General features: G+C 56.2%; 7 protein-coding genes across 7 annotated transcripts; 3 read left to right on the top strand and 4 right to left on the bottom strand.

The window, feature by feature from the left end:
• Nucleotides 1-1,092: 1,092 nt before the first annotated feature.
• VTJ83DRAFT_7093 (uncharacterized protein) lies at nucleotides 1,093-3,008 on the bottom strand (the record flags this gene model as incomplete). The annotated part of the gene is made up of 7 exons (XM_071013877.1): nucleotides 1,093-1,754; nucleotides 1,813-1,927; nucleotides 1,978-2,393; nucleotides 2,477-2,493; nucleotides 2,590-2,623; nucleotides 2,677-2,813; nucleotides 2,875-3,008. The coding sequence occupies 7 exons, from the start codon at nucleotides 3,006-3,008 to the stop codon at nucleotides 1,093-1,095; spliced, it is 1,515 nt and encodes a 504-aa protein (XP_070863310.1).
• Nucleotides 3,009-4,141: 1,133 nt separating this feature from the next.
• Nucleotides 4,142-6,333, top strand: VTJ83DRAFT_7092 (uncharacterized protein; the record flags this gene model as incomplete). The annotated part of the gene is made up of 3 exons (XM_071013876.1): nucleotides 4,142-4,241; nucleotides 4,311-5,923; nucleotides 5,992-6,333. The coding sequence occupies 3 exons, from the start codon at nucleotides 4,142-4,144 to the stop codon at nucleotides 6,331-6,333; spliced, it is 2,055 nt and encodes a 684-aa protein (XP_070863309.1).
• A 683-nt stretch (nucleotides 6,334-7,016) lies between these two features.
• VTJ83DRAFT_7091 (uncharacterized protein) lies at nucleotides 7,017-7,967 on the top strand (the record flags this gene model as incomplete). The annotated part of the gene is made up of 1 exon (XM_071013875.1): nucleotides 7,017-7,967. The coding sequence occupies one exon, from the start codon at nucleotides 7,017-7,019 to the stop codon at nucleotides 7,965-7,967; it is 951 nt and encodes a 316-aa protein (XP_070863308.1).
• A 211-nt stretch (nucleotides 7,968-8,178) lies between these two features.
• On the bottom strand, nucleotides 8,179-9,137 carry VTJ83DRAFT_7090 (uncharacterized protein; the record flags this gene model as incomplete). Its single annotated transcript, XM_071013874.1, has 4 exons — nucleotides 8,179-8,468; nucleotides 8,541-8,584; nucleotides 8,725-8,886; nucleotides 9,019-9,137. The coding sequence occupies 4 exons, from the start codon at nucleotides 9,135-9,137 to the stop codon at nucleotides 8,179-8,181; spliced, it is 615 nt and encodes a 204-aa protein (XP_070863307.1).
• Nucleotides 9,138-9,508: 371 nt separating this feature from the next.
• VTJ83DRAFT_7089 (uncharacterized protein) lies at nucleotides 9,509-10,474 on the bottom strand (the record flags this gene model as incomplete). The annotated part of the gene is made up of 3 exons (XM_071013872.1): nucleotides 9,509-10,047; nucleotides 10,105-10,377; nucleotides 10,450-10,474. The coding sequence occupies 3 exons, from the start codon at nucleotides 10,472-10,474 to the stop codon at nucleotides 9,509-9,511; spliced, it is 837 nt and encodes a 278-aa protein (XP_070863306.1).
• A 525-nt stretch (nucleotides 10,475-10,999) lies between these two features.
• On the top strand, nucleotides 11,000-12,477 carry VTJ83DRAFT_7088 (uncharacterized protein; the record flags this gene model as incomplete). Its single annotated transcript, XM_071013871.1, has 2 exons — nucleotides 11,000-12,261; nucleotides 12,342-12,477. The coding sequence occupies 2 exons, from the start codon at nucleotides 11,000-11,002 to the stop codon at nucleotides 12,475-12,477; spliced, it is 1,398 nt and encodes a 465-aa protein (XP_070863305.1).
• A 646-nt stretch (nucleotides 12,478-13,123) lies between these two features.
• Nucleotides 13,124-13,378, bottom strand: VTJ83DRAFT_7087 (uncharacterized protein; the record flags this gene model as incomplete). Its single annotated transcript, XM_071013870.1, has 1 exon — nucleotides 13,124-13,378. The coding sequence occupies one exon, from the start codon at nucleotides 13,376-13,378 to the stop codon at nucleotides 13,124-13,126; it is 255 nt and encodes an 84-aa protein (XP_070863304.1).
• Between the last annotated feature and the right edge of the window lie 1,722 nt (nucleotides 13,379-15,100).

Below are 15,100 nucleotides of genomic sequence, written 5' to 3'. Positions count from 1 at the left end.
GCCCCGGACCGTCCTGCTGTTCCCATTGGCTTTGCGGCACCAGGGCGTGCACATGGTGCTCAGAGGCTGAGAAATGGGGCCAACAGTGCTAGGCGGTCCATGGCACAGGCTTTCGTATAGTGAGCTGCTGTTGTCCCCATTCGGCATAAGGCCCACCGCGGCCGACGCCACCGGGCCCCACGGGGATTGGCAGCTCCTGCGTAACTAACTACAGGTATGTACTGGAGTTCCAGTCCCAGCGATGTTGAGGGCTGTGTCGACATGCTTCTTGTTGTCAAGAGGTCCATTTCCACTTGATCAAGGCGTCATGATTCGCCAGCAGGGCGGCCTTATCGTCGGTGTCGTTGAATCAACTTGTCATGTTGTTTCTAGCGGAATCGAATCCCATCAAAAAATAGCTTTCGCGAGCGGTTTCCTGCTGGAAGCAGGATACGGTTCGTGAGCAATCAAGGAAGTTGGATGAAATGCATCGCCCCGCGCCAAGGTTCAGCCGGGGTTCAGCTCAGCAACCCATCCCGACCCATATTGGTACGGTAGGCCAGATCTGGGGTTAGGGTTAAAGCTACCCAGCGCGGACCACCCCCCCCCTTCTGGACCTACCTGAGCCGACCCTCCCTCTCGGCTCAAGAATTGATTCAAAGCCCAACCCAGGCACAATGGGACGTTCACTCTGTCAAGTTTTATGCCCATCCGAGGGGGAGTCGGCCGAAGCTGGCTGGCATCGTTCACGCGGGAAGGGCTCGGCGGAGGTCCGCCGGAGGTGGTCCTCTCAACTTCAGTCTCATCCTCGGCCGATCCCATCCTACCAGTCTTTCACGATGAGTAGGGTCAAACTGCGATGTTGGGTAGAATGGAAATACCAGCCAGCTACCTAGGCAGGAGGCCGTGACCAGGGAGGGAGTGCCAACGAGACGACAAAGTGCGGATCAGGACGCGGTGGGAGGGTGGAAATTCCCTTGAAAAAGGGTACCACGGTATTCATTGCTCTGGTTCTAAAGCCCAATCCAAGTCCATGCACTCTGTGCACTCCCCGTCCGTAAATCCTGCTCATCTTTCCCGAAATGCCTGTTCATAGGCAGAACTATCGTGACGTCATGATCTGTTTACCCTTTCGTACGAGAACCTTCTTTCCGTGAGAGGCGCATCTGACTCGACCTCCTCGGAGGACACGACAATCGATGGAGCGCCAATGGTACTGATGTGTAATCGTGATCTTTCTAGCGTAACTCGTGGAGGTTGCGGAGACGATGCGGGTGCGGTGGGCTGTGGAGTTGCGGTCGTTACCGGCGCCAGCGACGCTGGTGACGGGACGGATGGCATGGACGACGGGATACAGTTCAAGAACAAGGTAGGCGAATGAGCCCTCCCCATCGGACTGGCAGAGTCTCTCTGCGACATGACGCTGCAAAAGCTGCTTGCGCGGGACCGTGAACCAGGCGTGAGTGATAGGCCTGCTTCTTCTTGTTCTGCTTGACCGCTGCTGCTGTGGAGATGGCGCTCGCGAGACCTGGGCCGTGGTGCCATGGGAAACAAGATGTTTGTGAACCTTCGAACTTGAGATGAAGTCTCGACAGGCTCATCCGGGTTGCCAATCGAGCCGGGTTGAGTGTTATTGGAGTAGCTGGCACGAGGGGAAGCGCTTGACGACCACAGCTCGTGTGTAGAAGTGGCTGGGCTAGGCCAATGGTGAATGGTGGGCGTCATCCACTCTCCGGGTGGGATGGGTTGGAGTGCTGGGTGATCCCGCCTCATCGCTGGCTACGTGCTCGGCTATCAACATGTAGAGCGATCCGAAGATAGCGAACAAGGCACTTGCCATACCCGACCACTGAGAGGCATTGGTAACAGGTTCTGCCTCCCACAACATGGGACCGCTCAAGAAGTTGAGCTCCCCAACGACGAGCATCGCGATCACCGCACTGCCGAACTGTCGCAAGTTAGTCTTGGAGGAGTTAGGAAAGAACGCACGACCGGGACCTCGACTCTGCCGACGGCCCAGCTGACGATCATAGTTAGCAGCCGCATCTTGTCGCTCGCCGTGTCTTGACCAAAGACGCCACTGCTCGTGTTGGTTCGGCGTAGCGATTCCGAGTTGATGTCGAGGAGCTTTGTCCAGGTCCAGACCAGGTAAAGCACTCCCGGGATACAGCATGCTGTGGCCACAAGAGTAGCGGCACCGTACGGGAAGACGTCGACATTCGGTACGACGTAAATGTTCTCGGCCGGGCCACGTCTCAGGGGTGAGCTGGGCCCGTTTTCGACGGAACAGTTGAGACCGCACGTTGTTTTTCCGTAGGTAAATTCGGAGGGTTCGGAGATTGGTGTGTCGTGATGGTCGTCGATGCATGTGCTCGGTTCGGTTCTGAAAAACTCGACGGCAAGCGCGAGAAGCCCTGGGATTGGCGTGTGAGCATCCTGACATTGGGCTCTCTCTCTCTCCCTCTCTCAAGATCAGATAATTAATCAAGCAACTTACCAGCCAGAATGAGCAGACTTCACGCAAAGAAAAGGCCAAGCCCCTTGTTCTCAAAGTATGTCTTGGAGAATCTTACAGTAGGCGGAGCGGTAAGGACTCCGATGGCACAAAACTGGAGAGCTCCATAAATGTCAAGGTCAACGGCCCCTGAAATCCGAGTTAGCTGAGATCCGAGTTTGCAAGAGCCAAGTAAGAAATACCATCCACATGTAGTGCAGACAGCACAATAGCATGGAGAGCCGCGATGGCGGGAGTGACTAGGGCGGCAACGAGACAGGTGTTTCGCAGCCATTCCGTCCTCCGAGCAAAGATGCAGGCGGCCACCAGGACATAGTACCTAGATATGCAGCGTCAGTTCGCGTGGTGCCCGTAGGTGGGGGTCTCCGAAGGTCACCAACAATACGCGAGATCCTGCTCCGTACTGGCCCGACAGAGGGAACGCGCAGATGACTTGCAAGGTGGTAGGAGCCTGGATATGGTCGGGGTCGCCGCTATTAAGAAGAATTTCTACGGGGGCTGGGAGGGCGGGCATGGGTGATGCTGGTCATTATCGGAGAGGAAAACCCCAGGAGTTACTCAGACGATCCAGGGGGGAATAGGGAGGGCTTAAAAGAGGTTCTTTGATGCCCGAGGCGCTGTTGCCCGAGGCGCTGTCCAGCTCGGGCAAGGCTGAGCTTCAGACCCGATGAAGACGTAAGCTTGTGAAACATGCAATATGGTGCTGCGTCACGGAGGGTGGAATGGAGGAGATAGCCTCCAGAACGTCGGTCACACGAAAGCCTACCCTCGGGAACCCTATGAGCAGCTTCTGTCTGAAACGCCCGTGGATGCAAGAGGACGGGCCGGCCTGCTTCTAAAATGATCAAACCCATATCTATGGGTCCGCAAGGCCCTCATGTGTCTGGAGGTGAACAGCCCGAAAAACCCGGTGCATGAAACCCATCTGAGGGACACATCGGCCGGCCTTCCAAGAGAACGCGCTTGGCTGGCAGCCTTGCTTTGGGTCTGGTGACATGGCAATGTGACGTCGCTGCAGAGGAAACGCGGCCAAGTCCTTGAGCGGAGGGCCTGTCTGACCCTCTTGTTCCCAAAACCGCCATGGCCCCCGAGGCACCGAGCGATTGCGGGGCTGTGTCGGTCGGGATGGAGAATGAATGGATGATGGATAACAGAGACACACACAGCAGACTTGGCGTATGTACTGCGTAGTATGCATCGTCGGTCAGCAAATGCAGCACGCCGAGAGTGGGGTGGCACCCGTTCCAGCCTTACCAGCGGAGCTGCCAATGGGGCGGGGTGGAGCCTGGGAGCCCGGGCCGAGGGGCTGGACGGGAACCTGTTGGGCCGAGCCGGCCTCGAAGGCGCGGAAGCTGCCGCTGGAAAGCGACGAGTTTTCACTGTGCCCCGCCACGCCAACCTTCATCCAACCTCGGACACCGCCTCCGCCACACCTCAGCGCTGACGAAGCTCTTCCCAAAGGGTTCAACAGATACCAAAAGCCGTCCAAACGTTCCCCTCTCCGACTTGCCACCTCAGCGATGGGGTCCCACCTATGACCCGGTGGAGGCCCGTAGACACTCTGGACCCCTACAACCCTGAACCCGGACCTCCGCTTTCCATGTGCCGCCGTGCTGGTTGCTCCTAGGGCGGCGCACAGTCGAAAAGATGGCGGGCGGTGCCATGAACGATAATACCGAAACCTCCAATTCGGAGCTCATCAAAGAATGGAGGTCCATCGTGACCCTCGTCGTCTTTTTCCTGGCCAGTACGTTTATGTCCAGGAACCAAACCCAGGTTCCTGCCAGGCGGTCACTAATGCGTCTTGTCTACCTAGATATCATCGTGCTCTTCCCCTGTCATATCCCCATCTACATCCCCCGATGGCTTTACAGCGCCATCCGCAGGGCCCTGGCCTCCGTACGGATCCTCCCGCCGGGGGAGCCCAAATCTTCGGTCGTCTTCCGCTTCCCAATCAACATGGTGACGGGGCCCCTGATCGGCGACCTCTTTCTGCTGGCCATTGGCGCCATCGGCGCTCAGGAAATCCGCGAGGGAACTCTGGGTGCTAACAACATCTCACCCCTGGACATCATGCTCTTCTTCATTTCCCTCGCCTACATCGCCATCTCCATCGACGCTTCGGGAGTCATCCGCTTCTTGGCCCTCAAGGTGTTGGATTGGGGCGGTAAGAAGGGCCACCGACTCTTCTTTTACCTCTATGCGTTTTGGTTTGCCCTTACGAGCTTTGTCGGCAACGATCCCGTCATCCTCTCCGGCACTCCTTTTCTTTCCTACATGATTCGCGTCAGCCGAAACATCGTCCACGGACGTGCCTGGCTGTTCAGCCAGTTCGCCGTCGCCAACATCGCATCGGCCATCCTCGTCTCATCCAACCCCACCAACCTTGTCCTGGCTGGCGCCTTTCAGATCCGATTCATCGACTACACGGCCGTCATGATTGCGCCCGTCATTCTTACGGGCCTCATTCTGTTTCCGTTCCTTCTGCACATCGTCTTCAGCAGCGAGTCCCTCGTGCCGCGGCGCATTGAACTGCATCAGTACGATGGTACCCGCGGCAGGCCTGTTAACCCCAACATTCCCAACGCCCGGCCCGCTGGCGAGAACGAGGACGAGTCCGTCTTCAACCCATTCCTCGACCGCAAGAGCGCCATCTTTGGCAGCGTCCTCATGGCCGCGACGCTCATTGCCGTGCTCTCCCTCAATGCCGCCACCGCGGGTAGCGAGCACATTCCCGTGTATTACATCGCCCTTCCAGCCGCTGGCGTGATGCTTACATGGGACATCTCCTTGGGCTGGATCCAGCGAAAGGAGACCCGTGAAGTCGCCCGTAAAGGGCGCGAAGAGATGGAGAGGCTCCGCTTGGAAGGGTCCCGATCAGAGGCGACGGCAGTTGCCGGCGAGAAGGCCGGCCAAGGTGGCGCTCAGGGGCTGTTCTCATCAGACACTGTGCCGCCCCAACCCTCCGAGGACACGCCGAAGCCCCCGAAGCCAGCAGACGAGGATGAGATTTCCACCGTGGGACCTTCCACGCAGACATCTCCAATACTCGCCCCGCGCGAGAAGGCAACAGGTCCGCAGGAGGGCGACGTTGCGAACGCATCGGCGGAATCGCAGCTCTCGTTGCCGCAGCAGCAGGTAGCGGAGCAGGAGAAGCAACAGCCCCCGCCGCCTCGGACAACGCTCATCTCACGCTGCCGGGACCTCCGGCTCTGGCTGCAGGAAACGTTCCCGACCGCCATGGCCGTCCTCACAAACCTACCCTACGCCCTGGTGCCCTTTGCATTTTCCATGTTCGTCATGGTGCAGGCCTTGGTGACCAAGGGTTGGGTTCCCATCTTCGCACAGGGCTGGGATTCCTGGGTCCGCAAGACGGGGCCCATCGGCGCCATGGGCGGCATGGGCTTCCTGTCTGTGATTTTGTGCAACGTATGCCCTCACCCTTCTGGCACCACCACACGTCTTACGTTCATGATGCTGACGAAGATGGCACGTAGTTCTCGGGCACAAACGTCGGCACATCGATCCTGCTGTCGCGCGTAATCCAGGCGTGGCGGACAATCCGTGAACTCGACGGCACGCCCATCACGCAGCGGACCTTTTGGGCCACGGTGTACACCATGGCCCTGGGCGTCAACTACGGAGCGTTCAGCGCCGCCTTCAGCGCCTCTCTGGCCGGTCTGCTGTGGCGCGACATACTCGCCAGCAAGAACATTCACGTCAAGCGCAGGGACTTTGCGATTGTCAACTTGCCCATCATTGCCATTTCAATGACGGTGGGGTGCGTGGCGTTGATTGGCGTGATGTGGATTGCGAGAGATGAGAGCCCGTTGGAGTAACGAAGGGGGGAGCAAGGAGGTGGATGATGCATCATGAGGAGCAATGACGTGAGTTGATCTTGTCGGGAGAGGGTTTCGGAGCGCATTTATCGTAGAGCCGTTTTTATCATGATTGCTTGCTCAAATAATAGACGTATACGAATAATCATCACGATCTTTTATGACGACCTGTGGTTATCTTGTTGCCAAGCACCCGGAATGTGTTCTTACCTTTGTATCTTGAACGTATTGGAGTCTCATCATGTCCAACTTCGCCGAGTAAAAAACAATCAGCTGTGCAAGGCCAGTGTTGTACGTGAAACGATCGAGCGATCTCATCCAGCCTTCTGAGTGGGCCCACTTCCGCTCAACTTGAGTCCTGTGGTACAAATTTTGGTGTCCCTGCTTGCCGCACGCCTGGAACCTTCTCAACCCTCTCCAAACGGCAATCAACCAGATGGGAACTGGATTCGTATCAAACTTCTTTTCTTTTCAACGCATCGACAGAATACACAGACTTTCGTGCCGTGTGAGCAAGGCCTTTGTCGTCAGCGTCACCATCCTGGATGGTGAATGAGTGGGTTATTATTATTATTACATATCACCCGAGTCGTCTATGAAACGACCAGCGCGATCACATCTCCTACTGCTTACCACGACCCTTGGTCACCCCCAAAAGGCTCCCTTCTTGGACCAAAGTTGCCATGGACTCCTCCCACGCTCGTCTGGCACCCGTCATACGCGCCGTGCGTCATGCTCCGGCGCCAGCATCATCGCCTCAAGCGGCAACCACAGTCAGCCCAGCAAGTCCTCCCCCACCCGCCGGGCGAAGGACAAGAGCATGGGCCGGACCCAGGGGCGCCCCCTCACAATCAGCACAGCAACCAGCGACGTCCGCACCGGACCAGGACTCGAATCCGGGCCCGGGCCCTGACCTGCAGTGGCGGACAACATGTCGCACGTGCGGCAGCAGCTTTGAGTCGAGGAACCGGCTCATGCGACACCTCTTTTCTGCCCACCCCGGGAAAAAGACGAGAAAGCAAAAGAACAACAAGAAACAAGAAGAGGAGAAGGGGGACGGGGCGGGCGGATGGGACGGCTCGAAGCCGCGGACCGGGTTAGGATCTCCCGGCCCGGGAAACGGCGGGGGTCCGGAGGCACAGGACGCGTCAACGGCAAAACCGAGGCCCAAGACGGAGATCCACCCGCTCAGCCTGCTATCGGAGGGGCAGATGATGGCGTTTGTTATGCGTGTGTTGGCCATTTTGTTCGTTGTGGGGATCAGGCAGAAGGGGGGGAAAGAGGAGGAAGAGGAGGTTCCCGGCTTGAAGTCGCCAAAACAAAGGAGCGGACATCGAGGTGAGACCGGGTTTCTCTCCGGCCAGCCTGCTGAGGGAACCGGTGGTGTGACCGGCGGGCTGGGATCGTCATGCGGTCCGAATCATGGCCCGGGGTGCGGGTGTAATGGGAGCACGATGACGACAAGGCCGGAGATGCGGGAGGCTAAAATCCAAAGTCCATCGGATGATATCGACGACGATGAAGGCGGGGCGTTGATAGATGAGCCTGGACGAGAACTTTGGCGTCCGCCGCCCACGATGAGTTGGGGTACGGCCGTGGGCGGCTTGAATGAACTAGTCGAAGACTTGGACTGAGTCACGCGTGGAAGTTCGATATTCGACTGTTGCACTGAAACGATAAAAGAAATAAAGGTTCATCAGAAAGGTCGATTCCACTCCATGTTGGGCTAACAGCCTTTTTGTTCTTGGCTACTCTCGACTATAGTCTCTGGATGGTGAACTGCGTCGGGCTGGAAAACTCAAACAAGACATTATGACCGGCTTCACAAGCCTTGATACCGACAGCTCAGGACCAAGCATGAACCAACAATCCGTTGATGTTTTGGGCATACCCCTCCCGCACCCCAGGGAACACCATTGCCAGGCGCTCGCAGAACCGGTCCCAAGCCTCAGATTCCAGCAGAGCCCAGGGATCATGCTGCATATGCAAGGGCGAGCTTGTCAGCGCGTAGTATGCAAAGTACACACGACGAATGTTGGGCAGGAGCCGCTTCATCTCGACCAGATCAGCGTAGAACGGTTCAAGGTGGTCCTGGACGTGCTCATGGGTGTTGGACCGAACACTCATGCGAATCGCTGTAGGGGGGCGCGGCTTTCAGTGACGTCGACCTCGTAATTACAGGTGTGAGCGGATGGACAGGTGCTTACTGAGCGACCGGATGTAGAGGGCGTTGCAGCCGATCCCTGAGAGCCTGTGATGAAGGTGGGAAACATGATCGTTAGTCCTGGGGTACTCAGCCGATGCGACCTCGCCACCAAGCTTTCGCGGTTTCCGTGGTGTGGTCATCAACGGTTTTGCCTCCCACGGAGACCTGAGCGATTAGCCACGTACCACTGAAGAGCAGACGCTCGATCCACGTTGCGAGGGAGAAACGATCCCGTGGAAAGGCTGAAGCTGTTGATGCTGTAGAACCGCTCTGCTGCTTCGGCGGCGATCTGTTTGTTGACTCGAAGCAATCCCAAGGTTGGTCGATGCTGTCGCCTCCACGGTCGCCTATCCGTGGTCGATGAGAAACACGGCGTTAGCAGAAAAACAAGACGTCGTGGCCGGGGTGAGACGTTAAGGGATCGCGCGAGTTTGTTCCGTCAGAAGGAGCGGAGTTCGGCATGATGCAAGGCGACTTACGTCCCTGGCGTGGTCAAAATCTCCCGGGGCACTTGCAGGAGGAGATCGTAGATCTCGAATCGGGTCTCGGCAGGAAGGCTTAGGAAGCCTCGGGCCTTTTGCGGGCGACAGTCACCCATCGTCGGTTGACTGTGAGTCGGCGGCGGATCGAGTGGTGGTCTCCGGGATTCTTCTTGTCTGGCCATGGTAGACACTAATAAATACAAGTACGTCGTCATGAATTAGATCTGATCATCCGGATAGATAGCATAATCAATGACGGACTTACTGAGGCGCCTTTCTGTAGAAAAGCAACTCGCGTTGTCCTGGGCAAGGAGAAGCGGTAATCTGCTCAGAGAACTGGTTGCTGAGGGAGAGTCTCGAGGAGTGTGAGGAAAACAAGAGCAGCCTCTCAACAATCATGATAAAGAAACCGCCAGACCCCGAGATAAGGGCAACTCGGCTGCGGACCAAAACAAGGCCATTGTTTTGATGACATCGTTCACACCGACTACCGTACCGAAAACCTACTTGCTCCCTCGCTCGCTCCCTCCTCGATGGCCAGCCCAACAAACACCACCAGTACGGCCGCGTACGCCAGCGTAGCAGCCAAAACCTCTGGCGCCTTTTCCATCTCCCAGGCCAAAACAAACCCAAACACAACTACAGAAGCAGTCGTCGTGATCAAGCAGGTGTCACGCGTGTTATGCAGCACCATGATCCACATCGGCACAAGAAGGAACGCGCCACCATATGCGCTAAACAGGAGCCGGTGGGCAAACGCCGTGTACCAGGACCTTTGAGTGTTTTCGCGACGCGTCCCTCCGATCGGCCTCCGCTCTGAATGCCACGAGCTGGACCAGAACCCCGTCCTGAGCGGTGATGTGGGAGCTAAGTTCTGGTACTCCTCAGGCGTCTGCCACGCGTTTCGAATCCAGGCCGCACGTTGCATGATTTCGTCATCCGTCACCCGCTCTGCCGACACCTCGAACGGGTCGTTGGCCCGCTGGCTGCACTGAACGATAAAGTCAAAGTCTCGTACTGCCTGGACTACTCGGGAATGAGATTACGTCAGGGCTGATGACGGTTCGGTGGGTGTGTGCTTACTGTACTCTTTCAGATCGGCTTCCCAGGCCACGGGGGTTCGTGGATCCACGCTCATGTCCACCATGCTTTTGACGAGCTTGCATTGGAGCTCTCGAAGTCGCATGCTCTGAAGCTCGGCGAAGCTCATGCGTAGCCGGCATGTTGCGATACCGCTTTGCTTGCGTACATATTGAGCTTTCTTATCTGGGTCTCCTTCCACTCTTCTCACAAGGTTGTAAATGTGGCGGCTAAGAACCCATGGCTTGGGATCCTTGAAGTCAAGGGGGACTTGAGCTGGAGATATCGGTCAGCTAGCGGATCTGGAGAGTGGGAAAACCATGGCAACAAGACGGTGAGAATGATTACCTCCCAAGAAATGTTCCGTGTTCATAATGTCTGTACGCCTCGGGGGAAATTGGATGGCGCCCACAGCAGTCAGTCGCCGACACGTCGAGCCCGTCTGTAATAGTTAATATAGCCACTCGCCCGTTCACGTTCATAGTACCCAGTCCGCGTTGGAAGCTGTCGGGCTGAAGTGTGGACCTAGGCCGTGTCACGTATGATTCCCAACCTGATCCATGTGGTGTGAGGTTCTCTGTCAGCCCTGCCGGAATCGGTAAGGCGTCGACAGGTGCAGCCCAGAAGCTCTTGTTATGCAACCACAGTCACAGCCCATGGGGTGATCAAGCTACTTTACTGAAGTATGGATCATTCTTTGCAGCACTCCACAGTTGCAGAAAGTCAACTGACCTTTTGCCCTTAGCTCCCCCATGGCCAAGCTCAAAAGCCGACTCTCTGGTGCTTTGGCAGAACCCCGGGACACGCTCAGCAAACTTGACAACCTATCTTCACCACCACAACCCGGTTGATTTTCTGCTATTCCTATTCGGAATTCTCTACGCTTCTTGCCGCTATTATGAACTCGGTCTTGTCTTACGTCTCTATCACTCTCCGAGACGCTACCGCCACGATTCGCCTTACCTTCATCTCTCCCGACATTGCAGCGTGGTACTCAGAGCTGTCCGGGGGGACCTGGATACAGAAGCGCCGAACAGATGACCATGTCATCCGCAAAGTGCGAGGCTACGCCGGCTTCCGCGCCTATCGGGATGGCTTTGCCCTGGATTTCCTCACAGAGACCGAATGCGCCGTTTGGCAACAGGGACAAAGCAGGACATTATGGAGGACAGACGTTTGGGACCTTCCATATGGCAGGCTGCCAACCGCAGCGTTTCTCCCAAACGGCATTACCTATCAGGACCTAGGGTTACCGCATCCTAGGATCCGGGAGGTTTCCACGTCCAAGCGGAGAGGTAGAGTGCACACCCCCCCAAGCGGCAGGGACTCTAGCGAGGTAGGGAGACCGCGCTCTTGGGAACGGCGGATTTCCACGTTTGAGCCGGCGACCAGAATGCGATCCTCCCCAGACAGCATGGCCTACAAGGACGCAGGGAGACCGCGCTCTCGGGACCGGCGGATATCCCCGTTTATCCCGCCCACTTCCGCGTTCAGACCACCGAGTCACAGAAGAGCTGGATGCGGGCCAAGTTCGGATCCTGCTGGCAGTTTGGCCGGCTCAGATGAAACGACACGGGCAAACAATGTGGTTCCTATGAAAGAACCTCGACAGGACAGCACAGAGAGCAACCGGGCGGGGATGCCGAAAATCGAAAGAGACCATGGCAGTGTTCTCGGGTGGGATACACCCGGATTAAATTCGGATCCTGCTGAGAGCGCGCCGGGTGCAGAGGAAATGACGCCCCTGGACAATGGCTTTTCTGTTAAGGAACCTGGTGAGAACAACGCCGAGCGCAGCTGGATGGAGACGACGAGAAACGAAACAGACCCCACGGGCGTTGTGGTACAACACCCTGGGATCAGCTCTGCTTATATCGAAAGGAACAGAATCCCGAACAAGGATACCTGCTGCCGAGCTCTATCCCAGAAGCAGACAGCGGCATCCTACCCGGTCGCTCCAGTCACACCCCGAGCGCAGCTGAAGAGATACACCGGCTTTACACATGAGCACCTGGCGTCAACATCACCAAATGATCAAAACGATTCGGATAGTTCGGACGCCAACATAGACAGGAGGACTCGCCGGCGTTCCGCTCCAACTACCTCTGACTCTGAGGATGAGGAGTTCTATCCGCCGCGTCGTCTCCCGCACATTCGAGGGCAAGTTTAACCCGTTCTTCATGCTATCCTCGCCGAAGTCGCCAGCCAGACACTAACCTGGTGCATACTGCTAACCAAAGATGTCCATCCGTTCCCAACGGTACCACTGAACCTTCCTTGCATAGCTCGAGAGAGGTTCAAGCACAAAAGAAAGGGGGGGCAAGGCGGCGGAGTAGTTTGAGGAGAATGCTCCGATCAGTGGTTGGCAGTCATTAAGGAGTGGGTGCTCCAAGAGCCATCTTGGAAGTGGAGGTTATCACCATGGGAGCGAGGGAAACCGATGAAAGCAATAACGACGTTTATATACCTATACACGTTATAACTTGCCTAGGCATCATTGATCCATTGGCGGTCACAAACCGAGATTCTTGCCCTGAAGTTTGGTCCATGTCTACTTGTTCTCAACACCACGCTCCAAAGGAATGAAGCCGCTTCCTGAGCTTCCTATGACATTGTAGATTTTGGCCTCTTCCACATTCTTCTTTCACTTACGTTGGCAAAATGTCCAGCATCCTCAGACCTGCCTACGAACTCAGCCCAAAGCTCCGGGCAGCACGAAGACGGGTGACCTGCCAGACGCTTGAGAGCTGGTCCAGATTTAACTAGGTGTTCCCTCACGTTGGCAACTCAAGACGGAAGCCAGTACATCTGAGCTCGAAGGCGCCAAAAGATTCACAGCGGATAGAATCCTATAATAAAGCGCCCTAGTAACCCTTTAGTTCTCATTCGCATCTTCATGCTCCCTCCAGCGTTCGTTTTCTGTATTTGAGGTTCTACTCATCGCCAGCATTCTTCCATCTGAACGGCCCCAGCCTGCCTCCCCCAGACAACATACAAGCACAGATCTGAACAACCGTATCCTTTACCTTGGTAAGCAGGCATCACACGCACAACTTCGAGCGTGCCGAGATGCAGAAACCTGGTAGTGCCGGGATCTGGTTACTAGCGCAATGATGCTGACTTGAGAATTCATTTCAGGCCCCGAGACGCGACTCCAATTCCACGTCCAACCACTCGCGCCGAACATCGCTGAACGAGACGCCCCAGGGACCCCCAAGGCCGCCATGATCAAGAACGTGTTAGCCAATCGTTTTTGAGGATGAGGATGACGCCCCATCAACCACTCCCCAAAGCCAGAGCACCTGCGAGGAAACCCAGGCCGCTAAGAGCCACAGGGGACGAGGCGTCTTCCTGCAGCTCCCGAGCCGTGCGAATGCGGCGCGTCAGCGAAGACGCTAGTCCTTGGCCCGGCGAAAGGGTCCAGGGTCGTCCTGGCGTGTCGGTTGGGAACATGTGGACGCACCCGGCCTTGGTATATCGAGGATAGGGGCGTGAGGCATGACCGTGTCACGGATGGCGCCTTGTTCAGGCGGTTGACGAGCGAGATGAAGTGCTGAGCGACCTGAGTTGGCGTGTGAAAGTCGGCGTGAGAAGGTCGGCGCGACACTGGCTGGATGATGGTATGAGATGTGTCGTTTTTTTGTAGAGGAGCTCTTTTCGGACCGTATACAAAACGCTTCCCGGACCGTATCACGTGACACTTCCCATACATATCCCTAACCCTTACAATCGTACTTACGCTCGCAGCCATCAATCCATCAACTTTACAAGCATCACAGTCCAAATCAATCAAATCAATCAATCTCGTAGGCGCTGAATCGCTTAAAAACGCAATAAAATTAAGAGACTGCGATTTGCAGCGAACCCGGCAACGTAGTCTATACAAAACCCTAACCCGCGAAGCGCCTCAGGCGTCGCCTTCTATATCAGCAATCACCACCTCGCCTGCGCCTAGCTGACACCCCTGGCACGAATCCTCCCATTGGTAGCCCTAGACTTGGTCACCCTGTCTAGCAGTTGTATATATATAAATTTGAGCCATTTGATAGATTTCGTTCTGTTGTACGGGTGGAAGATTGGTTACAAAATGGATGTTTCAGCGATTTCGTTGTTGTATTGATCGATGTCTTCTAGAGCAAGTGCGATTACAAGGGTTAGGGATATGTATGGGAAATGTCACGTGATACGGTCCGGGAAGCGTTTTGTATACGGTCCGAAAAGAGCTCCTCTTTTTGTATTCTTTTTCTGCCGTTCTTTTCTCTTTGTCTTTTTTTGTTCTTCATTTTTGTTTTTCTTGTTGTTGTCGTGTTGTTCTTGTTTCTTTTACCATTGATAAATAACATCGTGGAATTATCCTTAAATCGACCCTGTGTATGAGATTTCCGTGTTAGCCGCGACCATCATGTAGCCCGGTATACATTCGGCCGCCCTGGAAATGTCGACGACGATATTCGCTCCCTCTGGGATTTTGCACACCATGCTGCAGAGCTCCTTTGCCAGAGCCTGCACCCGTGAGCCTCCGTACGCTTCCGCTCGGATCTCATCATCCATCAATACGGCTGGGCAGGATGCGGGCCGAGTCTCAACGTAATTATATTGCAGCTGGTCAATCAAGCCTTCTCTCTACGTCACGGCCACCAACCCGGTGTTTCGCGTCGACGCTCGGCGTCTCCCACGGCCCAGGACCCGGATCCGGAATTTTGCCGGCGCGAAATGAAGCCCGGTTTGGTTTAGCGCGCCGGAGGAAGCTCTGTGCCAAGCCGGAGGCAACTTGGAGGGCGTTGGAATGGCTGCGTGTCACCACCCCGGAAGAAGCCGTTGGTGGGATTCAGAGAGCTGCGGCTTACACCTGAACCCTCGGCATTCAAGGATCTCGCGGCGCTGTCGAACGGCGGGTTGGGCCCGTGGAAGCGCTTAGGGCGTATTTAGGGGAGGCTCCCTGTCGTCCCCGGATCGGAAACCCTATCCCAAACGGGCTCGAATCCGCGCCGGGCCGCTC

The sequence above is a fragment of the Remersonia thermophila genome, chromosome 7 (genome assembly GCF_042764415.1).
Source record: "Remersonia thermophila strain ATCC 22073 chromosome 7, whole genome shotgun sequence".
In the NCBI taxonomy this organism is placed as follows: Eukaryota; Fungi; Ascomycota; class Sordariomycetes; order Sordariales; family Chaetomiaceae; genus Remersonia; species Remersonia thermophila.
This window is presented reverse-complemented; position numbering and strand designations above follow the sequence as displayed.